General features: G+C 42.6%; 1 protein-coding gene across 1 annotated transcript in view; it reads right to left on the bottom strand.

Annotated features, from left to right (window-relative positions):
• The window catches only part of STAT4 (signal transducer and activator of transcription 4), a 772166-nt gene that overhangs the window by 140081 nt on the left and 606643 nt on the right, over window positions 1–25442 (bottom strand). Inside the window, exons 21-23 of the mRNA XM_085648785.1 lie at window positions 19110–19301; window positions 17208–17268; window positions 11743–11875 (exon numbers count right to left, since the gene is read on the bottom strand). Of these exons, the coding sequence (XP_085504911.1) occupies window positions 11743–11875; window positions 17208–17268; window positions 19110–19301 (386 nt within the window). The remainder of the gene's footprint in view (window positions 1–11742; window positions 11876–17207; window positions 17269–19109; window positions 19302–25442) is intronic.

The following is a 25442-nucleotide window of genomic DNA, read 5'->3' as shown; positions in this document are numbered from 1 at the left end:
CACAGAGCTGCGTTGCAGAGAGGTGTAAAAAGTGGCACGGCCTGGCCCACCTCTCTGCAACGCAGCTCAGTGGCGCTTACTGGAAGCACCTGGTGGGCTAGTTAGCCCCCAGGGGCCCTCAGTGAGCAGCATGACCTCCTCTGTAAGCCCCTAGTATATAATAGGGCAGGGGATTAAAACTACCTCTTAAAACGTGCCACAGGGCTTGTTTGCACACGTCACCTCAGGCCCCGTCCCCTCCCTTCCCCACTGTGTAAACACGCCCTGTGGCCGTTTTTTAAGTTGGGAGATTAAGTCCCCTTGAATCCTGAGGATCCCTAGGGGCAAAATAGCCCACTAGGTACGTTCAGTAAGCGCCATTGCAGAGAGGTGTAAAAAGGGGCACGGCCTGCACCACCTCTCTGCAACGCAGAGCAAAGGCGCTTACTGGAAGCACCTGGTGGGCTAGTTGGCCCCCAGGGTCCCTCAGGATTGAAAGGGAATTATTTCCCCAACTTAAAACGCGCCACAGGGCATGTTTGTACACGTCACCTCATGCCCCGTCCCCTCCCTTCACCACTGTGTAAACGTGCCCTGTGGCTGTTCTAAGTTGAGAGATTAAGTCCCCTTGAGTCCTAAGGGTCCCTAGGGTCAAACTAGCCCACTAGGTACCTCCAGTAAGCGCCACAGAGCTGCGTTGCATAGAGGTGTATAAAGGGGCGTGGCCTCAGAACACCTGTCTGCAACGCAGCTCCCTGGCGCATACTGGAGATACCTGTTGGGCTAGTTGGCCCTCAGGGACCCTCAGTATTGAAGGGGAATTAATTTCTCAACTTACAACTGGCCAGGGGGTGCGTTTGCTGAGTGCAGCAAGGAGGGGGCGTGGCCTCCGGCGCGATGCCGGTCTTTTATTTATTTTATTTTTTTAAGAAGGAGGGCTGTGTGGCCCCCCTTCTTTTTCTAATTTACTGGCCCTGGGGACCCCATCCCCCAGGGCGTGCACCCTAATTTTTTTTGTTGAAAAAAATAAATTTGGCCCTCCCAAGGCCTTAATCGGCCCCGGGGACCCCAACCCCCAGGTCATGGCCTTTTTTTTTTTTATTCTTTAGGAGGGGGCTGCGTTGCCCCCCTCCTCAGGCCACTTATGGCCCCGGGGACCCCATCCCCCGGGGCCGGCCTTTGTTTTTTATTATTTTAAAAATATATATATTTATAGAAACACCTAGGACCTGCTGGACAAACCGTATGTACCTATCACCATGACGATGTGCGTGATATTCATTAAAAGGCGACTATGCATAGAATGAATCCACATGGAATGTATTTACACCGCTAGTGAAGCTCTGACGTGTCTGACGCCCTACCGTGCCTAATCCCGGCGCCCCCACCGGTGGGTACTCTCCAAGTAGACACTGTTGTCGTTTATTTATACAAAAATGGGTAGCTATTGACGGGCACATTTAATATACACGCACACCAAGCCATTCAAAGGGGATTCGACAAAAATTCGACCAAACTATGCAAAAAAAAACCCTCACGGTTAATAAAATACACATCCACCACCGGATGTGTAATACTTTTTATTTTACTCTCTGGAAAGGAGACGAACCTCACTTGAGAGTCACAGCGTGCTCCTGGCTGAGCCCAATGCTGTGTTACACCCACCAGTGCCCGCCGAGTACCTCACACCTCTGTGTTGTATTCCACCAGCTAGTGCGTATGCTATGACACTCTCTAGCCCATGTGCACTGTAACACCACCCCGTGAATATGTCATGCCACACTTGGCTTTGCACGGGTTATATTGCCCCATCTAACGTGCCTTCCTCGATGCCTATGTTATAACGCACAGCTCTATGCCATACATATTACAATCTGGGATCCATATCTTTGTCACAGTGCATATGCAACGTTACACTCCCCAGCACATATTTTATATTACAACTTTAGAGACTAGTTAAGTTACACAACACTGCCCTGTGCATATTACACTCCAAGGCGCATATCGCATAGCACGCGCTAGTGCCTGTGCTATCTCGCGCTCTCCAATGAATCTGTCATTGAGCACAATGTATTGCATATTATATTTCACGCCCTGGTTCATCTTATATCACACTTTTTGGTGCATAGTTTATACCATATACTATATCTAGTTTTCATTTTCAATCGTGCTCTCAGGACTATGTTCTATATAACACTGCGTCCACCTACCCTTTTCACGGGCATTACATTTTGCGATGGGGGGTGGAGGGTCAGGGGGTGTTTCTGCCGAGTGAGCCCGGAGTCACAGTAACAAACGTCCTCTTCTTCCTGAATAAAAGTGAGATTATGCTGCATACTTGTTCATATATTAAGTAGTTCGCACAGACACACATTTTAAAAACAATGAAGTTCCTAATACCCAACTTCTCTGAACAGTTAGCTTGCTGCCCCATCCACCTCCTCCCTATCCTCTGTTGTCTGAATCCATGGACTAGCCTCCTCCCTCCTGTCATGCATGGTCTGATGTGCTGCCACTGCCCTCCATTTAGCATGATGTACCAGTCCACTCCTCCTGCCCTCCATTGCCCAATTCTATGGCCCATCATTGACCTCCTGCTTAGCCTCTGTGCTTAGCTTGCTGCCCCTATTCTCCTTCCCCCTGCCCTCCGATGTGTATGCCCCTGCTCCATCCTTTTTGCCCACCATGTTCCTTGGACCTGCCACTCCTATCTACTCTGAGTGTTCTGTTGAGCTGCCACTCCCCTTCCACCTGCCTAGCATTGTCAGATGACTGTAGCCTGTCCCTGCCACCTCCACCCTGCCTGTCCACTTGCCATGCCCCAATCCCCTTCCTCCTGTCCTCCATGGTCCATTTTACTGCCACACCCTTCTGCCCTCCCTGGTCCTGGTCTGTTGTGCTGCAACTGCTCCTCCTGCCTGCCCCGCGCGGTCTGTTGTGAGGCCCCGTCCCCTGAACTCTCTTGTCTGTGCCCAGGTCCTGACCCTCCCTTGTATCCTCCATGGTCCTTTGTGCATGCCCCTGCACCCTCCTTCTTGCCCATCATAGCCATTGTGCTGCCACTAACCCTCGTGCTTGCCATGCATGGTCTTCTGTGCTGCCATGGCCCCTCCCACCTTCCCTGTGTGGTCAGCTAGCTGCCCCTGACCCCCTCCCACCTTCCCTCCATGGTATGTGTGTATGCCATCATAGTCTCATTGTTGCTCTCCATGGTGTGTCTTGTTTCTAGTGCCCATCCTGCCTGACCTCCATGGTCATCTTGCTGCTCCTGCCCTGCCCCCTTGCCCCCAGCCCTCTGTTTCCATGTGCAGACCCCTATTCCCTCTCTCCTGGCTTGTCCGTTCCATTGTAATGCCCCTGATCCGTCCCTCCTGCCCTTTATGGTCTGTTATGCTGCAGCTTTCTCTCCTGTATGTCCATTATGGTCAGCTAGCTACCATTGCCTCTTTCCCCTCTGTTCTCTGTCGTCCATGTGCATGGTCCTGTCCCCTCCCTATTGCTTTCTATGGATTGTTGTGCTGCACTCCCGTCCCGCATGCGCTGTGTGGTGTATTGTGCTGCTGCAAACCCTGATGCCTGCCCTGTAGGGTCAGTTTGGTGCACCTCTCCATGTCCCTCCTGTCCTCTGTTATCCGAGTCCATGTACCTACCCCAATTCCTCCTGCCTACCATGATCCAATGTACCATACTTGCGAACATTTTGAACTTGGTAAGAGGGAGATTTTGAAAAAAAACTGGGGTATTGATTTTCCCCTTTGACTTACATTGAAAAAGAGGAGATTGTAGACAGGAGACAGATCAAATAAAGCTCATTTGAGCTTAAAAACATTGGACGTTTCCTGGCTGGAACGGGTCTGTTGGCATGTATGGTTGTACAACCACTGCCTCTTCCTTCTGCCCACAATGGTCTATTATATTGGCACAGCCTCTCTTGCCAGTCCTGTATTGTTGGTTTGTTGCCCCTGCCCCCCTTTCCACTGCCCTCCATAGTCTGTTGTGCTGCCACTGCCCTTCCTGCCTGCCCAGTGTGGTCAAATTGTTGCCTCTGCACTCTCCTACCTGCCTTCAATTTTCAGAGTCCGTGCCCCTGGCCTCTGCCTCTGAACAGTATCCCAATGAACAACTAGATTGCTAACATTCTATATTTATTACAAAAGTGTGGAAAGCCTGACATCATCTTGATGTAATCAAAACTGTAATACCTAGAGTATTTCCTTTAGAACTTACATATATGAGAGGGTCTTATTTGCATCAAAATTATGGTTAGTACTCTAAAAAACTAAAATGAGGACATATTTTCTGAGTTTTCAAATAGCGACAAAGAACTTTTAAATTATTTGTAATCCTTATGTTTTTTTATCCAGTTGACCACTTGATTAAATGTTGCACCTAGGGGAGAGGATGTGGTTTTACTTCCAGAGCTGCAGACTTTGCAACTGGGGAACCAGGTTGGAGTTTCTGCTTCAGCTCAACATTCTGTGATTCTGGTCAAATCACTTAATCTCCCCATGTCTACAACCAAAATGAATTTGATCTTGTTTGATGTAACCGATGCTCATGTAAAGAACTCCAATACCTGACAAGTCTGCACTATATAAAACTGCAAATACACAAAAAATAAGTGTTGTGCACACTTCTGTCATTGAGCTACATGTGGGCTATATCTGGGTGATATTTGTGCTGCATTTGGGCTCTTTTGTCTCTGGTGGCCATCTTGGGAGATTTATTTGTTATGAAGTTTCCTAATTTCCTCATTTACTGCAGTCTCCTCAGTAGGAAATGCTTTCAGTTTTTTACTTTGATTCCATCAAGAAGGTATTCAGATATGTCAGACACATGCCATAAATTCTGAATGTTAGCACTCTAGTTGCTCATTAGATCACTGTAGTAAAGCTACTGCTCACCACGGAAGTCTGCTGCTGGTATTAAAATTGCATGTTTCAGTCTGCATATCAGAAGTTTTTAATGAAATAGAAGAGGATTTGAGAAGTCACTCAAAATGTGCCCTAATTTTTCTTTCTTCAGCACTAATCGTAATTTCTATGGCAAAATGAACCCCCTCATTGTGGTCCTTTTTAAATTAAATGTTTTAAGTGTTACCAGTTTATTCCAATCAAGATGGCTTCAGGTGTGCCATACTTTTGTCATAAGTAAGACAGTAAGCGCTCTAGTTGTTCTTAAGAACACTGTGGGACATTCTGTCATTGGTCTATATTTGGGCTACATCTGGGTGATATTTGGGCTACATTTGGGCTCTTTTGTCTCTGGTGGCCATCTTGGGAGATTTATTTGTTATGAAGTTTCCTAATTTCCTCATTTACTGCAGTCTCCTCAGTAGGAAATGCTTTCAGTTTTTTACTTTGATTCCATCAAGAAGGTATTCAGATATGTCAGACACATGCCATAAATTCTGAATGTTAGCACTCTAGTTGCTCATTAGATCACTGTAGTAAAGCTACTGCTCACCACGGAAGTCTGCTGCTGGTATTAAAATTGCATGTTTCAGTCTGCATATCAGAAGTTTTTAATGAAATAGAAGAGGATTTGAGAAGTCACTCAAAATGTGCCCTAATTTTTCTTTCTTCAGCACTAATCGTAATTTCTATGGCAAAATGAACCCCCTCATTGTGGTCCTTTTTAAATTAAATGTTTTAAGTGTTACCAGTTTATTCCAATCAAGATGGCTTCAGGTGTGCCATACTTTTGTCATAAGTAAGACAGTAAGCGCTCTAGTTGTTCTTAAGAACACTGTGGGACATTCTGTCATTGGTCTATATTTGGGCTACATCTGGGTGATATTTGGGCTACATTTGGGCTCTTTTGTCTCTGGTGGCCATCTTGGGAGATTTATTTGTTATGAAGTTTCCTAATTTCCTCATTTACTGCAGTCTCCTCAGTGGGAATACTTTCAGTTTTTTATTTTGGTTCCATCAAGAAGGCATTCAGATGTGTCACACATTTGCCATAAATTCGGAATGTTAGCACTCTAGTTGCTCATTAGATCACTGTAGTAAAACTACTGCTCACCAGGGAAGTCTGCTGCTGGTATTCAAAGTGCTTGTTTCAGTCTGCATGTCAGAATTTGTTTTTGAAATAGAAGAGGATTTGAGAAGTCAAAATGTGCCCTAATTTTTCTTTCTGCAGAACTAATCATAATTTCTATGGCAAAATGAACCCCCTCATTTTGTTCCTTTGTAAATTAAATGTTTTAAGTGTTACCACTTTTTTCCAATCAAGATGGCTTCAGGTGTGCCATACTTTTGTCATAAGTAAGACTGTTAGCGCTCTAGTTGTTCGTTAGAACACTCTGGGACATTCTGTCATTGGGCTATACTTGGGCTACATCTGGGTGATATTTGGGCTACATTTGGGCTCTTTTGTCTCTGGTGGCCATTTTGGGAGACTTATTTGTTATGATGTTTCCTAATTTCCTCATTTACTACAGTCTCCTCAGTAGGAAATACTTTCAGTGTTTTAATTTGATTCCATCAAGAAGGCATTCAGATGTGTCACACATTTGCCATAAATTCAGAATGTTAGCACTCTAGTTGCTCATTAGATCACTGTAGTAAAGCTACTGCTCACCAGGGAAGTCTGCTGCTGGTATTGAAAGTGCATGTTTCAGTCTGCATGTCAGAATGTTTTTATGAAATAGAAGAGGATTTGAGTAGTCACTCAAAATGTGCCCTAATTTTTCTTTCTGCAGCACTAATCATACTTTCTATGGCAAAATGAACCCCCTCATTTTGTTCCTTTTTAAATTAATGTTTTAAGAGTTACCACTTTATTCCAACCAAGATGGCTTCAGGTGTGCCATACGTTTGTCATAAGTAGGACTGTTAGCGCTCTAGTTGTTCTTTAGCACACTCTGGGAAGCTGCAGTAGAACACAAAGGAATCAAATGACAGTCTTTGCCCTTGTTGGATGTACATGTTTTACTGAGAATGTCAGACTTCATTCTCACATGATTGAGAAAGATAATGTGAATTTACAGAAAATATGCTCTCAGTTTAGCTTATAGATCACCTTCCAAACCTCTGTGGGAAAAGCATGAGAAAATAGTTTTCTCTCAAACATGATTCATGATATCACAGCAGAAGGCTTTTTCACATGGTAAAATCACCTTAGAACACACCACAATTCCTAAAATGAGTATGGTACCATCAACAAATGATTTATAATGTAACTAAAGTCTTAAAACCTTCTATTAACTGCAATGCTTTTTAATGAGGTGCTATCATGTATATTGGTCCCAAGATGGCTGCCAACACTTCTTGGATGAAGTGCTGACAGCCAATCAGATCTCACGATGAGATGTGTGGTTAGGCTCCGCCCAGATATATATGTGATTTTACTTTTGATTTTCTCAGGAACTACTGAATGGATTTACACCATTTAAGCAAAAGGCACGAGTCTGAACTGAGGACTACCTCTTTGCCAAATTTGGTGTAATTCCGTTCAGCACTTCGGGCTGTAGCTGCGTCAACAGGTCCTATGGGAAAATGCATGGGGAAAACGCGTTTTGGGACCCCCATTTTTTCTCAGCCCCCGCATGACGAATCACCGTGAAATTTTCAGGATAAGAGCGGACCGGAGCTGGCCAAAAGTTTGGAAACTTTCGCGAAGATTCATCAATCGACACCAACGTTATTCCAAATAGAATGTTGCGGATTTCCTATGGAAAATAGGTCCTAACTATAACTACCTACTGGCGACTGCCAGTAGGTAATATATATATGTGTGAGTGTGTATATATATATATATATATATATATATATATATATATTCACTTAAAAAACCATAGGTTTCACACATGTTATAGTTAGGTGGATATTTCACTCGTAAAAAACCAATGAAATTCCCCCGTTATAGTTAGTTCAGATAACTATAACTCGCGTGCCCGCAATCCTCTGCTCATGACGTCACATATTACATCACTCATGACATGGTCAGTGGCATCACTCTTGACATCACTGATGACATCTTCCTTGTGATAGAGTGGCGGTCGCGCGAGTTATAGTTATCTGAACTAACTATAACGGGGGAATTTCATTGGTTTTTTACGAGTGAAATATCCACCTAACTATAACATGTGTGAAACCTATGGTTTTTTAAGTGAATTTGCAAGGTTTTTTAAATGCTAATTCCTAACTATAACGTGTGTGAAACCTATGGTTTTTTCAGTGAATTTGTACGGTTTTTTAAATGCTTTTTTAGTTTTTCACCGTGCGCCCCCGCGATTTAAAAAAAAAAAATAATTAAATGTTTTTTTCTGCCTTCGGGGTCCTTCAGGGACCCCCTGACAAAGGCTAGGGGGTCAGGAACTCTCTACCCTGCCCCCTTTTCACGTTCGCCACCTTCCTTTTTCACTCTCGCACTGAAAACAAACAAAATGGCGGCCGACACTTCCTGATTTCGACCGACTGGAATGTTTACTGTCATGTAACCACCAATCAGAAGCGTATGGCAGCGTGCGCGTATGGTATGCTTACCGTACGCGCACGGTGCGCGCCTATAGATATATATATATTAACTGAAATTTTCTCAGGAACTACTGAACAGATTGACTCCAGATATTCAAAAGGCACATCCCTGACCTGAGGACTACCTCTCTGCCAAATTTCAAGTAATTCTGTTCAGCCGTTCGGGCTGTACCTTGGACTAAAGGTCCCTATGGAAAAATGCATGGGGAAAACGCGTTTTGGGACCCCCCTTTTTTCTCGGCCCCCGCTTGACTAATCACCCCGAGACTTTCAGGGTAGGAGCGGGGCGGAGCGCCCCACCTATTTTGAAAAATTCGCGAGGATTCGTCAACCGGCGCCAAAGTTATTCAAAATAGAATTTTCAGATTTCCTATGAAAACACGGTCCTAACTATAACTATCTACTGGCGACCGCCAGTAGATAATATATATATACACACACATATATATATATGTATATGTATATATATACACATACATATATATACACACACACACATGCATGCGCAGCAGTTGCCACAGCTCTAGATTGCACCCACAGCACCAGATTGCACCCAAAACACTTACCACAGCACTTGCCTTGGCACTGGATGGGATCCACATCACCAGACAATCATATAACCGCACATGGTGGCACAAAATATAAACCCACTGCCTTCTCCTGCTTTTGCCTCGTTTTTTTTACTGCTTTCTTCCTCTCCCCCATTTTTCTGAGGGGTTTCTCCGTTTTACTTTGTCCTTCCTCTCCTTTGCCGCATATTTTTTCTGCTTTCTCCTTCCATTCCCCACAATATTATGCGTGCTTTCTCATGCTTTTGCTTCAGGGTTTTATCTGTTTTCTTTCCTTTTCCCCCATTTTTCTGAGTGCTTACTTTCCCTCGTTTTTTACTGCTTCTTGGCATTTACAGTGCTGCGCAGGATATATAAATTGCCCAATAAATGCCTGAGGCAGCAAACTATGACATACAGACTACAGCTGCCAGGATTGGAGGCAGGTCGCCGGGATTCAAAAAGCGCTATGAGCCAGAGGAGGCGACAAAGACGCTGCTAATTTCTGGAAGTCCTCCTTCTTTCTGATGTGCGAGCCTGCGCAGTGCGCACTATACGGGGTGCTGGAATGGGGCAGGTCGGACCATGATTGGTCCATCTCGGGACACCATGAGGCAGCTCTCATTGGCAGCGCTTGGCTACCAATGACAGTGCTGCCTGTGGACTGAGGTCGGACTATCATGGGTAGATGAGTGCTACGCTACTACCATTGAGAGTCTCATTTGGTAGCATAGAAGCGCTCAGCTACCAATGACAGTATGCTAGTGGCAGCTGCCTGCTGCCAGGAAAATGGACCCAGCCCACCCGCTGTGAGTTGACCCAGGCGAGAGTCGGGACTGTTTTTGGTGAAATGGCACCGCCTGTAAGACTAGTGTTAGTGCAGATGCAGTGTAACACTATGGTGGGCAGCGGCTGTAGTGTTACGCTGCACTGCACTGTGAAATCCACCAGGCCCGAGAGCCTATCCCTGTGGGAGCCCATGAGCACTACAGGCCACTAAATGGAGGAAGACAGAGTTCTGGTTCAAATTCCCTGTCCCTCATGTTGTGAGACTTTACCTTTTAATATCTGCAACTTAGAATGCTAACTCAGGCACACCATTCTTAAAGAAAGAGAATTACTGTACAAAGTGAAATGCAACAAAACACACTGACTATCATTTTCTGAATGATTGTTTTTGAACTCATAAAATCAGAAGCCTGAAGTGCTGGCTGCTCGAGCTTCCACAGCGGTACAAAATGGGGGTGGTGATGGACGGAGCATCAGAACCAATCAAACACTCACCCCCAGTCAACAGATCTGGGTTTGATCCATCACCGTTCTTTAGCCCACTCTGCCACCCCAGTTCAGACATGCTTGAGCTTCCACCTCAGTTTTACTGTAGAAATGGCAGACTCTCTTTTTACGGAAAGAGACATGACTCCCTAAAAACAAAGTGCAGTTTGAGCGCATTTTTAAAAGAGAACTCTTTTAGGAGATCTTTCTGAATTAGTCATGGGTGAAAAAGAATGATTGTAACAGTATGCATCTATATGTTTTCCAATAAGCTCTGTAGTTCTTTTTAGTTTCACAAGTTGTGGTGAACTCATATTAATTCACAAAACATTATTGTACAGAAGCATGTCTTAGCATAATAGAAATAATCCATTTGACCATTTGAAGGACACACTGTAATTGGTTCTGTGTTAATACTTTGAACTTTGCCACTACTGACACAGTAATAGTTTTTTTTTGTTAATACTTTGAACTTTGCAACTACTGACCTTTGAAAAGGAAACGATGTTTTCTTTCGAGAAATATATATTATGCTTATGATCACAACATTCATCCAACATGGAGGAAAATTAAATTATTTAATTAATTAAGTAGGTGACTCTACAGATGATTGTGCCAGAAGGGATTTGCCAAGTATTCCATTACAATATCTTCTATCAACTTTAAAAGAAAATGCTGAATTGGGTAAAAAGGCAACATTTGGGATCCAAAAGGATATCCAGAATGTCTAAGTCATGTGAAAGTTCAATTTTGAAGAGCAAAGGATGGAAATTAAACTTTCTGATATGCAATATAAATAAGAATTTTTAAAGATGTCTACATTATAATCGAATGAAAAGTCAAATCAAATTAGTATTTTACTGTGATGCATAATACTGCAGAAGAAATACCTGTGGGAGTACAGATTGGAACTAAGAGAAAACTTCATGGGCCGTATATATATTTTGTGGTAAATTGGCCAATTTAAGAACGAATATTAGGAATGTGTTAAAGATTTTGTAATGAGAAATTACTGCTGGGCAATATCCCAAAATATAAAATGTTGGTAGTCTTGAGAAGTAAAAAGAGTAGAGTTGGAGCATAATTTGTGGTAATGGACATAGAAATTGAATGCTCATTTAAAATATCAGATCAAGATGTATTAGGTTTCGTGATTCGATTTTATGTGGCTATAGAATTATGAGCAAGAAACTCAAGAAATGCTGCATTGCCAAAAACAGTGTCCCTACACAAAAGGCACAACACTTTCTATGTGAACGTCACAACTTCCCGACTCAAATTTGAGGTACCTAGGTATTTAGCAATATGCATTTCCATGCAAAAACAGTCTCTCTTAACACCTTGTTTCTTTTAAAATGATTACGTCTTTCAGATAGTACCACTCTGTCACGTTTTACAGTCATTAATTACTTTTGAAGGATAAGTGAACTGAAAAATTTGCTGAATCCTCAACATACCGCTGTTTCAATATCTGAAGGACTTAGTTTTTCTCTCAGCACAGCATAGTCACGTGGAGACATAGGCAGGAGATCCAAAAGTGAACAAGAAGGTAAGGAATCTTCTGGGCTGGATATTGAACATGAAGAATTACTGTAAAGACATGAATAGAAATTGTGTTGAAATCGTAGAATCACTAATGGCTTATGATAGCCAGTGTGAGTCTTGAACCAGTCACAAATTGATATGGCAATGGCAAAGTGAATATACAGAATTTCCAATTGGGCCATTGACCATACACAAACTGTGCATATTTTGGTGAGTTTCGTTATAGAAGGCAGCACTATATGTATATGTGTGTGTGTGTGTGTGATCACGAATTACTAAATTAGTAATTTGTGAAAATTGTTATGAGGATGTCTTAAAAGTGGAACCTATTACAAGCAAACGATTATTCATTAATTATATATACAGTTACACACAGAGGGGGGGAAATGAAAGAAATTTAATCTGAATGGTTATCTGAACCCTAAGCACTTTTTTATATGGATTTTTTCTTAGATTCATTTTTTTCAAACAATTTTGATTGACATAAGAGTTGTAATAAATTAAACATTATCTGTAAAAAAGGATATGGGATCACTACAAACCCCAACATTCCATGGCTAATTAAAACAGAAGAAGGACTCTTTATAAGATCATAGTTATCAAGAATGGACTATGCATTCCTAACATATTCATGTTTCAACCCAGGGCAAAACTGCCCTGGGTTGAAACATGTTAGAAAAACTTTTTTCTTGCTCTGGAAATAAAGCAAAGGGAAGTGCTATCCAGAGTGTTTCTTATTTCCTCGGGCCAGATGTTTGACCATTTTTTGCGGTCGCAAACCGGAAATCGGCCCGTTTGCGATTGCAAAAAAAGTTCCTGGCATGAACAAACGCTATTTTGCGAGTCACTGACTCGCAAAATAGAGTTTGCGACTGTCACTATTAAGAAGGGGCATCTCTTCCTAATAGCGAGTCACAATGAAATGTACCATTGTTTTGCAACTGCAAGGAAAACAGGCTGCATTTAGAAAAACTGTTTTACTTAAAAAGTAGTCACAGACATGGTGGTCTGCTGACCCCAGCAGCCCACCATCCATGGGACTGCTAGCCATTCCTAATGGGGTCGCAAATTGCACCTGCCTCATGAATATTAATGAGGCATGCAATTTGCAACCCCATTAGGAATCACAAACAGTGTCTGAGACGATGTTGTACATTCCAATTTGCAAGTCCCAAACTGCGAGTCGCAAAACGAAGCAAATTTGCGACTCGCAAATTGGTAGGTTCGTACATCTGGCCCTAGGTGATTTTTTGCAAGATTTTCAGGAGTGGTCAACCTGAATGCTGGCACCAGCATTAAAGAATGTAGAGCTTTGCAGAATGCTGGTCTGCATTTTTGCCAAAGATTTATTTTCCAAATTGAAGGAGAAATTAATACTGAGTGCAAATGTGAGCTATCTGTCAAGACACAGGGTAGGAAATATACAGTGTGAGACAAGAAGCAGACAAACCTGCACTTGCCTTGTCAATTCACATGAATTTTCAAGGAAAGGAGGCAGAATAATTTGGTGCACTAGGACATGGGGAATAGAATGGAAAAGACAAGTACGCTAACCAGTTTGAAGTCTAACTTATGTGGTGGGATATCCAACTCCAGGTTCACTATAGCGGTGTGATTATTTAAACTCTTCAGCCTTATAGTAAGGTTCCTGTCAACAACTTGTAAATGTATGTAGTTTGTTAGCTTATTATTTAATTGTGCTCCCTTTGGTTCCCTTGGTTAGTCAGAGATGATGGACGGAGCACTTAAACTTTTCAGACACTTACCCTCCGCCCCGTCACAAATCTAGGTTGAATCCATCATCGTTCTTTAGCTCACTTCGCCTCCCCAGTTAAGACCCAGCCATATGCAAATCCGTCTTGACCCTGTTCCTCATGGGCACAGTCTAGCCCAAACTGCCAAGCCATGTCTTCACTCAACCGGAAACAAGCATCCTGGAACCGTTTTTTGGGTAACACCCCTCATCAGCCAGGCTAGCTTGAATCCAGTGGCAACGTGAGCTAGGGACCCACGTCTGAGCATACCCTGCCAACTTTGGGTGAACAAAGCATACAGAAGGAGATGATGGATGGAGTGCTGACACTTTTCAGACACCCACCTCAAAGTTTGCCTTAAGTTGGCAGGGTATGCCCAGAAGTGGGTCCCTTGCTCACTTTGCCACTGGATTCACGCAAGCTTTGCTAATGGGTAGTGCTACCCCGAAACTAGTCCCAGGAGGCTTGTTTCTGGTCCAGGGAAGACCTGGCTCGGCATTTCGGGATGGACAGTTCCCATGAAGAACAGGGTCAAGACTGATTTGGATATGGGTGGTTCTGACCTGGGGTGGTGAAGTGAGCTAAAGAACGATGATGGATTCAACCCAGATCTGTGACTGGGGATGAGTGTCTGAAAAGTTTCAGTACTCCATCCATCATCGCCTTGTGTTTGCTTTGTGTAATCTTTTTCATCAAAATGACATGACCTTACCACTTCTCGGCATCCTGGGGTTTACCAGCCAGTTTCGAGTTGGTGCGAGGGCTCATCAATGCATCATTCCCCTTGAAGTTGATGAGTTGTTCAAATGTCTTTAATCAATTGTGCCATTATCAACATAGTTTCCAAATTAACCTTAAGCTCCGTTTTAATTCAGTGTGTAGTCTCAGAATGAAGACTCTTTCTGGAAACCCACGTGACTGAACTGGCTAATTCCGATGTCCGGCTCATGTGTCACTCTCCCTACCATTCTCTGCTCCCCCTCACCACTTATTAAGACAGGCTATTGTTAGTCAAAGCCGCTGATTGAGGAATGAGTGGGAGGAATGGGACTTCAGGAGATCTATCTCCTTCGGTCACACATAACACCATCCATACCTATGATGAAGTGGGGTTTTCTGTATCTCAATCTCCTTGTATAATCATGAAATAACCCCTGCCTCTGTTCGTATGGACCTTTTACGCTGAAGAAGAGAAATGAGGAGCAGTCATTTACATAAGCAATAGATTGTTAAAATAATATTGTTGAGTCAATAAAGAGAGTTAGTGTTAGGGTTTTCTTTTCAGATCTTTTAAGTTTTCATCTATTTATTTATTAGACATTAATCTTAGATTTCAGCATCAGAAGTTAATATAACCCATCAATCAATATTTGATTATGAAATAAAGCAGAATGTTTGTCAAATTCACAGTTAAAATTGTAATTATACGACAAGCATGTTTCATAAATGATTTACCCTATTCTAAATAATATTTGGGTTAATAGAAGAAAGGTGTCAGTTTAGAAACCCACAATGCGTTCTGATGAGAGAAAGATCAATGCGTAAGCATAAACCTTTTGCAACTCAGACTGGAAATGTATTCTCAGTCATATTTCAGCAGACATATCGAATTAGGCTGAGTACCCTCTCATGTAGAGAAGTCTTGGAGATCAGAGACAAGTCTCTAGTCAGAATGTTCCGCTATAGTCCTGGAAAACTCACTAATATTAACACACAAATTCTAAGTTGCAACATTTTTTTCTTTTGTATTCCTCATCAACTAATAGAATATCAGCAAATTCCTGGGAACAGGCTCACTCCCCATGCTCTCACCAGAGCAGAACAGACTTTGAGACATTAGTCTAAGGAAAGGTTTCAATGTTGTTTTCTTGTTCCAAAACGTCTTCCCATGAATCATTTTCCCTGTGGTAATTGTCTCTTCCCAATGAGAACCTCACTATCAGTTGTCTAATACAAAATAGGTGTCTATTTACTAACTAACAGTAGTCTTCTGAAGTTGCAACATCTGCAGCACAGAGGATAAAACTATTCAATGTGAAAAACAGGCCCTTCTGTGTTAATACATTATTTTTTGTTTAATAGGGCATTGACTGTTAGGCTAACTTAGTCCAGTATTTGATTTATGTGTAGGCCTATAACAGTCAAGTGTGGTAACCTCCTTTTTAAAGAGGCTTTAATTAAATGTAAAATTGTGCATATTATTAATATGTGTTTTCAATAGCAGAAACAATTAGCTGCAGCACCATTAAGAACGTGCACACAACAAGCACCTTGCATGCACCTACTGTGAAATGAATTGAGGTGAGAGCGGTGGCATGATCTATTTAAGAAGGATTCGGCCCACAGAGGTTTTACTTTCACTCAGTTTTCCAGACTATTGGTTTGCTGTTTGCTAAAAAGGAGAAGGTTCATTATATGCCCTTCCTACATTTGTCTTAACTTAAATTGTTTTCCGTAAGAGAAAACTCCAGTCAGCACTTGTAACCTGTTTAGCAATGACTAAAGGATCTGCATTCTATTCTTTTATGCCTTATCATAACTGTAACAACCAGTTTACGTTCTGGACAGTGGTATTGTTAATAGATAATAGGCGCTTATGGTAAGTTCACCTGGTATCTGTGGGGTTCGAACTAGTTACGGTGCTCAAGGGTTGGAGAGAACCACCAGCCTCCCTTAGTTATTGTGGCAGAAGCAACAAAAGGTCATTATTGAATAAATCCAAGCACACGCAGAATTTTAGTTTACAAGGTTAGTATGTAAATTGTACATGCAACATAATGAATCAATTCTTTGTTTCTTTCTTGTGTTTTTCTTCACTTTAATATTTTCGTTTTCACAGTAGTTCCCAAGCCAACACGTGTTTCATCGCCTTCGTAAAATCGTACATGCGACTTGTTCACGGCTGAACACTGTCTTGTAATGTGTTATCGAGTGTGACGATAATTCCAGGTCACACTGTCATGTGACGTGAGGGGCAGGCCCTTGTAAAGGTTGCACTCCAAATTCAAAACGATATCCGCTTCTAAAATATTCGGTCCCAATATCCGGGTTAATAAGCGTAACTGTGGGGTGCAGCTTCCTCCTCGCGCCTGGCTCCAAATACAGAGCCCATAACTCCCTCAATATATTCATTTATTTTAACCTTGTGTTAGGAAGACAACATTAAAAGACTACTACACAGTTTTGACCAAACAATTGTAAAAACACGAAAGTGACCCCTCAAAGCCAAGAGCCAGGGTACAGTGATCAATATCTCAAAATAACTACTCTTGGCAAGGTAATAATCAATCAATATATTCAAACAATCACACCATACAACTTCACCAGTCTGGGAAAGGAAAAACTAATTTGCTATGGTAATGTACATTCTGCTGATGTTTTAATTAAATGTATTTTATTCATACATGTTTCCTTAAAGTTCAGCGCTGTACAAGATGATACACTCGATGGCTCCTAAACCCTGCTCCATCACACTCAAGCACTCACGTGGTCTAAATGAAAACTTGGCAAAATATTTGTGTTTGATAATTTACTCGTCTGGCTCCTGATGATGCAAGACTAAGGTAACACATTCAGTGGATGAGAAAGAAAAGAACCCTATGCCTGCATACAGAACTACTCACATTTTGGAGAACGGCATAAATGCTGCGGCCACATAATGTTTCTGAACTGGAAGGCTAGAAACTGCAAAGAAAAAGAACAAATGCAGCTCAAAGCAAACTTCCAAATGCTTACAATTTTATCACACAACCATAAAGATCAACCCTTGCTCACAGTATGTATATTTGAAAGACTCTTCTTGAGGGTCAGTAATTGTCTCCGGGTATCTTTTGATAGGATTACCAATTTGCATGTTAGATCTTCACTGCCTTTTGAGGCGCAATTTTTTGTTTTTTTATGCATTACAAATGGGTAACTCATTAAATATGAAGCCACATTTCTTGATATTTGCTAGCAGCTGTCGAGTGCTTTTAAACCACTTGCAGGTAATACTGCCAAAAAGGCAAATGTAACTTTCACTCACATTTCCCATGCTTCTAAAACAGAGACCCAATGCGTGGTATATATGTGTTTACGTTGTGGAGGGTCATGCAGCCTGACACCAGATCTGCGTAAAATTGTATAATTGTTTACCTATTTTTCCTGTGTTTGACTTTAATTTGGTCTTGATTTAGCACATTAGAATATTTTTGCAAATGTTAAACCTGTACCAAGGCCCACCACCAACGTCAGGGGGCGCTACCATTGAACCCATTTAATGGTTCATGTGACAGAACCTTCAGAGACAGTGTTTTTTTTTGTCTAATCATCCTTGCACTAGTGCCATGCCATGATCACCACTGTCGTCTGCCTGCATGTACTGTTCTTTGGATATGCATAACCTAAATTGGTGATTTTGTGATTATCCTGAGAGCTATTTTTACGTATATTATGGAAATTGGAGGATTTATTTTCTCACTACAGTTCAGTTGTAAAAAAGCCTGGAATTCATTCCATGTTAGGATACTTTTGTTACAGCAAACATATTTACATATTTACCTATACTTCACATTAGAAAAACCTTTAACACTGAAAGGTTGACATTAAATTCTCTCAAAATAGGGTATGCAATATGACTGACACGATCATTGCCCTCTCCCCACCGTATCTTTAGTATTACGACATTTAACCCACTTGGGGTAACATGCTATAAATTAAAACGCGAGGGACAGAAGGACATTCATTGAAAGGTTGCCACGGAAGGTCTGTAACAGTTCTTCTTTGCCCTTAGACCTTCACTGTCCTTAGACCTTCACAGCCTTCAATGAAGCTCTCAACATTCCAAGGTTCTGCTGCATGTACGTGTTGTTTGCTGCACACCACCTCCCACCGTTATTCCACGTTACTTCATTTTAATCCTTTTGAAAATCTGGCTTGCTAGTTAATCTTGAGGAATGAGGGAAGGTGGGACGTTACCGTGGCGAGAACAATGAACTCTAGTGCGCACCGGAGTGGTACAATGTGCAGGTCCATATGTGGGGTGTGCACACCTTGCCTGTGCAAGCAGACCCTTAGAGTTGGGGTAGAGTGGAGCAGCGCGCTGGCGTAGTGCTGGAACACTGGCAAACACAGTGAATGCTGGTAAGTAGTGAGGAGTCTCAGAAACTTCATAAAATGCTTCCTCATAAGCAGCGATGGCACAATAATGAACAATAAAATCACATGTCTGCTGAAGGTCATATTTTTGCGCACATGGAAACCTAACAAAACTCAAGGATAAAGGCATTTTTAGTCTACTGGAGTGTCTTGGCGGGCGGGGCACAGGCAGGGGGCTTATACATAATTTGGAAACATTATAAAATGGTAATAGCTCCAATTGCAAGTATGTGGAACGATTAAGAGAGTGATAGCTCACAAGAAGAATAAAGCGAATATTTAACAACTCTTTCATCAAAAAATAGGAAACCTTTTCTTAGTCTTTTGGAATCTGTTTCTACCTGGGCATTTAACATTTTTAAGTATACCAAAATAAAATCGTGTCCAACCTTCATTTGACTTGCTGTTGTAATGTTTGGCAAAGGCTTTATCTTTAGGGATATCTGGGTACAAATATTTCAAGGGGTTCAGAGGAGCATTTTCGGCCTCAATGACTTTATAATCCCGTATGATATCCGCGAATGGCAGGGCGTTCAAACTGACTTTATTGTACGGTGTTACTGAATGAAACCTTTCTTCACCTGCAGGGGAAATAAAAGAGAGCACGAAAGAACATTTAAAAGAAAATCATATGTCACTGTAAATCTCACGCCAGGCCTGATGACCTGACAAATGGTAGACATGCAGGGCATAATCAAGCCTTTGACATGGGAATTGTGTTTTTGAAGTATTCCATCCCCGAACAGATGTATTTCATTTTACACATATATAATTATCATAATTACAAATAAAACTCTTACTAACATTTCAATAAACTGTTTATTCATTTCAGATGATTCATTGAATATGTTTCTGCTGAATAACAGGAATAAAAATATATTGAAAAAACAGCATGAGGTGTTGTGGGTGGCAGAAGGAAGTCTGTCTTCACCCTTCTTGCAGTTAATTTCGAAATGGTCACATGCCACAATTGGCATGGTGATGTGACATAGTGCTGCTCTGGCATCGAGTGATGGCCAAAGGATGTAGAGTGTCTGGTCTTAGGATGCCCACAGTGATGAGGACAAGAGGCTACCCCTAAACACGAGACGCACCATGAAACAAGTCCCCATCACCAGCTGACTAGCTTACGGCAATGGTCTCTATGTAGGAATCGCCGCACACCTTCTACAGAGACTTCTGACCAATCAGAATACCACAGCCAGCCACATCCTCGACATTCTCTGACGAACCCACATCACACCCCACTTCAGCAAACTCCATTCGCTCCCCGTACAGAAGAGATGCCAATTCAAGCTGCTGAGTCACGCACACAAAGCTCTACACAACCAAGGACCCACCTGCATTAACTGTTATATCCTAGTATTGCATTAGTTTATGTCATGTACCAGTATTGTATTGCCCTGGGATACTGTTGCTATGTTATAATGAAGCTAGGCTCTGGGGAGAGGGTTCTGGAATGGGGAGAGAAGAGACGGTTGAGCACTGCCTGAACTTCCACCATCCATTGAGAAAACTACACTAGACTTCCTTTTCACTTGTCCATACTCCCTGCAGCTACTGAAGCAAAAGTGGAGGACGCTCCTTCTGCCACATCACAGCAAAGACTTGGAACAGCCTCCTCCCGCACGTTAAGACCATCACCTCACTTCCGGAATTCCAAATGGCCCTCAAGACCTGGCTGTTGGAATAAGCCTCCGGGGCCTGCAAGTGCTTGGATACCCTATTGTAAAGTACAGATCCATGCGAAATCCAACATGGTGAAATAAGTTTATTGATAGCAGCAATCCAGACAACACAGGAGTTCAGAGTGCATCTGTCGTTAAATGCACTCCGAACTCACCGACAAGAAACTGCCTCACACGCATACACATTCAAGAGATAATATGTTATTGCGGCACAGGCGGCACGGTACGTATACGATTACAAGAATACTATGTATCGTACCGTTCCAATATCTAACAAATATACATACATCATTACATCATACCCCTTCTTTGCAAAAAAAAATTGAATACATGTAAAAATCCTTAAATTTTGAAGGCAAAGAACAATTGCGAGAAGACTTTGAATTTACCAGAGATGCTTGCTCATCCAAGGTACCTAAACAAGGAGAAACATTCATGTGCATAGAAGTATCTCCTATATGTTCAGCCTGCATTGAGACAGAACTGGAACCCCTGAGCTGAACAGAATTAGGGGGCATATGTATCAACATCACCATTTGCGATTCTCAAATAGCGATTTTTAAAGAATCGCTATTTGAGAATTGCAAAACGGGATGTATTTAAAAAATTGCAAACTTTTTGCGATTTCTTAAAATTCCTTAATTGCGATTAGCAAATTGCGAAATCGCAATTAAGGAATACCTGCCCATTCATTCCTATGGGCCAGGAGACCCATAGGAATGAATGGGAAGTAATTCTCAAATAGCGAATCGCAATTTGCTAATCGCAATTTGAGAATAATTTCAAAGGTGCAAGGGTGTCATGATGACACCCTGATGCACCCCTGAAATTAGCATGTGTGTGCATATGGCGCACATACATGCCCTAAGGGCATGTATGAGCGCCACGTGGCACTTTGTGACATTCAAAAAAGTGCTTTTTGAAAGGAAATCGCAAATTACCACCAACTGGAAGTTGGTGGTAATTTGCGATTTCTTAAGGATAATTCGCACAACTTGGGTGCTTTTTACATATCATTTAAGAAATCGCAATTTGCGATTTCTTAAATGCTTACGCAAAATTAAGATATCGCTAAATTAGCAATTCCTTAATTTTGCGATGGGATTTGCCTCATACATCCCGATTACCGATTTTTTAATCGCAAACGCTGTTATTTTGCGAATCGCAGCGTTTGCGATTAAAAAATCGTTTGATACATATGCCCCTAGGAGAGTGACTAGCATTTGCTTCATTGATAGCCATGGTACCTAACATCAAGTAAGAGTCAAAGTCAGTATCTGGATCATTAGAATTTTTAGTGACCAAAATCTTAGCTGCCTGTTCTTGAGACACTTTGATCACAACTATTTTACTCCACCACCCCTTCTTATCCAGAAAGAGAGAGCCTTTGGCTATTTTCAAGACTTGAACAGGGTCTGAAAATTTAGAAGCACCTTTCATGACTCTGTTGGGTTTCTTAACTATTACCCAATCACTAATTTGAAAATCAGGACCTATACTTGTATATTTGGAATCAAAGTTACGTTTATGTACCATTTGTTGACATGAAACATTTTCTCTCAAAATGTGTTCATCATTCCAAGCAATACATGGAACATTCTGTTCTTTTAATTCTTTCAGCCAATCAGGGCATATGTTGCCTTTGGGATCTCTTTTTCTAAGCAACCTAAACGGAGAAATTTGTGTGGTGGAATGAGGAGTGGTTAGATATGACCAAACTTCCTTTTTAGGTCGAGCCTAGCGTTGCAGCGCATGCGCTGCTCGCTTTGCGAGTAATGCAGTATTCAGTATAGCGTGGAAGCTTTGTGGAAGCTCCACCCACTCGCCGCCCATCTTTTTCATTGGCTTGGGTCCTAAATGCTGCCTTCTGATTGGTTTTAGGCTTGTTAGTCCCTCCCCATGATGGCCATGTCATCATTTGTATCCTTCCATGGTTACTGGCCCCTTTACTCCGAACACTATTTTCTTCCCATCCCTCCCCCCTCCCACAGTCTGTGACTTCTTGAGGCCCCCGCACCACTCCCGCGCACTACCAGTCGTGCCTTCTCGTGCTCGCCCGCACTCCCGTTTCCAATGCAATAGGTCTTGCGTAAATGTGAGTCCTATTGCTTTGCAAATGCCTGTTGAATCATGTCGTGCCTAAGGATGGGCTAGGGAGAAACCTGAGCCGCCCCAACCGGTTGAGCAGGTAAGGAAGAAACAGCTTGTTGACACCGTTATATTTGCTGCACGCATGCTCCCTGCTAGGTTTCCTGGTGTGCGGCGACTATCCCACCTCAGGGAAATTTTCTGTTCTTCTCGAGTTTTCATGGGACCTCGAAGGACAGTGCGCCGAGACCTGGGCCAGAGGTGTGCCAAGGCGCTAGAGTACTGCAAACTGCTGCTTTTGCCCTGGGCGGGGAAGAAGAGACCGGTGAGCCGAGGAAGTGAGGTGCCGCCAGGTAAAAAGCGAACTATTGCCCCGCTTACCTGTTACCAGCCTCCAGCCCGGCGGCCCAGCCATGCCCAGAGCCTTCCTGGTGAAGCAGTGTAGCCCGCAGCCCTCCGCTTGTAGCTGGCATGAACTGTCTGACGAACAACAGGGGGACAACTACATACCTGGTGAGTACCTAGCACTGACTCTGCTTAACTGGGGGCGGCAGAGCAAAGTTTGCAGAAGAGAGGAGCAGTTACATGTAAGTGGTTAGACGGAATATGACATCCAGTTAAAAAGGTTTTCGTAACGGAACTCACCTTGTTGAGGAATGACTTCTTGCGGTAACATTTTGGTGAAAATAAATCTGAAATGATGCAAGTGTGCAGGTTGAAGAGGTGTTTTGTTATGGGTGGGCTACTTGATAACTCACATTATTTGATGGAGGGGGCTCAATTTATTTCTATGTGCAAGGTAAACTAAATACGAAATACAAATTAAATTCTGGATGTCTTACTGGGGGTCGAAAAGGTTATTGTATCTTCAAAGCGATATAATGTAACACACGCATCAACGGTCGTTCACGCTTGTGATTTAATTCAATCACAGAGTTTCGAACTTTAATTTTTGTATAAAAACGGGGGAGGCGATAACTTTAATTGCGCAGGTACTAAGATGACTTGGGAAGTGCTGAAAGGGACAAGGTGTGTGTGAACGTCTGGGCTTGAGGCCGCAGATGGAAGTCCTGGGGTGGTGGAGGGAGCCAGGCAGACCTGCTATGGAGATCCGCTAGGTCTCGTTGTGCCCCCGGGCTCCCTCACCCTGACTGGATTAGGCGACGTGGAGGTCTCGTGTCCCCAGAGACCGCTTCTTTTACGCGCAACGGTTTCCTAGTGGACAGGCTGTAACCTGGCCCTCACGTTGGAGGGCCAGGTTGGTACAGCGGAGGGTACAGTAGCGCTGGCAGGTCGGCCTGCAGACTCCCTTAGAGAGCGCACAAAGCCTCAGGGGAATGCTGGGCTGGGGGGCGACATAGCAGGGAGATATCTCACATGTTTGAAACCAGGACGATGAAGGTATTCATCATTCTAGTGGTAGTTCGGGGGTGACAGGATGTGAAGAGTTCGAGGGTTTTTTTCTTTTTTAAATGGTGTAGTAGCAACCCTTGTGGTATGGTGATTAATCCAAAGAATATTGGTAACTTATTTTGAGGGGCAGTATATCCTCCTGCCCCGGTTAGCCCTTCTCTTCCCTGAATCTAACGGAACCTCGATCCATCCTGCTGCGCTCCCCGTCTTCTACTGGTAGATGTTTGTCACCCTCCCCCATCCAACTGTAACTGAAACCTTCTCTGCAACAGCTTAAATCAAACACAACCTCTTACCTGCCGCCTCCTACTGTTCTCTCTGGCTACAGCGCCCCTCCCCCCGTAGGGACTTGGACCCGGACGATAGAAGGCTGCTTTAGATAAGTTGAGGCTCGTCTATCCTTGTTCCGGGATCGGCCGGTCCGCCCCAAGTATGCAGGTGAGCAGCCTGGTAAACCTTCGGAAGCAGGGGGTTCTTTATACACAATAAACCACATAATATATGGAGAGGTGTCATTCTTAGTAACAAGCATTTGCAATGCAATAGGTCTTACATTTACGCAAGTTTGAGCTATTAACATTGCAAATGACAATGCCTTTTATTTTGGTTTTAATTTTTAAAACATAAAAGGCATTGTCATTTACAATGCCAATAGCTTAAACTCGCGTAAATACGAGACATATTGCATTGCAAATGCTTGTTTACGAAATCATCAACAGGTAAGTTACAAGATAAATCGAATTCCTTCTTTGATGAATCTGTTTATCCTTTCAATAAGGCCATTGGATGAAGGCGAGTATAAAGCTACCCTGAAATGTTTTACATCATGATGTGTAAGGAAGTCCTTCATCTTGCCTGACGGGAAATGCGTGCCATTATGGTTACTAATTCTTTGGGAAATTCTTCAGAATTGAATACCCTGGACAGAAATTTGATTACTGACCCAGTGTCAGGAGTGTTTGTGAATTCGAACTCTACCCACTTACAAAAGTAGTCTATTAGCACCATGATGTATCTTTTATCATTAGGTAGCAGGTCAAAGGGACAAGCAAAATCAAGAGCCAGTTTTGACCAGGTTTCATTTGAAATGGGTACATTATATAAGGGTGTTTTGACAGTTTTCCAATGTTTGTCCGAAACCAGACATGTCTGACAATCATTGATCCATTGAGAAACCTCTTTGTCCGGACCAGGCCACCAATAGTGTTCCTTTAACTTCCTACAGGTACATCCAATTCCTAAATGTCCTACATGAGCCATTTGGAAAAGTTTAAAGCGGAGAAAGACCGGAGGTATGCATATGTCTCCCCACATGAGAATATTATCCACTATGGATAGTTCATCTGATACTTGAGCAAAGGATTTCAAAGGAGCAGGTAATGAACGTATTTTGGGCCAGCCATTCACTACCATGTTCTTTGCAGACAGTAAAACATTGTCTTTGTCATAAGCATCAAGCCAGTCCTTGTTAGAAATACATGCTCCTGAAGCAAACAAGTCCTCCATGTTGGCCACTACACATTCCACCTCATC

The sequence above is a fragment of the Triturus cristatus genome, chromosome 3_2 (assembly GCF_964204655.1).
Source record: "Triturus cristatus chromosome 3_2, aTriCri1.1, whole genome shotgun sequence".
In the NCBI taxonomy this organism is placed as follows: Eukaryota; Metazoa; Chordata; class Amphibia; order Caudata; family Salamandridae; genus Triturus; species Triturus cristatus.
The sequence above is the reverse complement of the archived record's forward strand: the minus strand, read 5'-3'. Positions and strand labels throughout refer to the sequence as shown.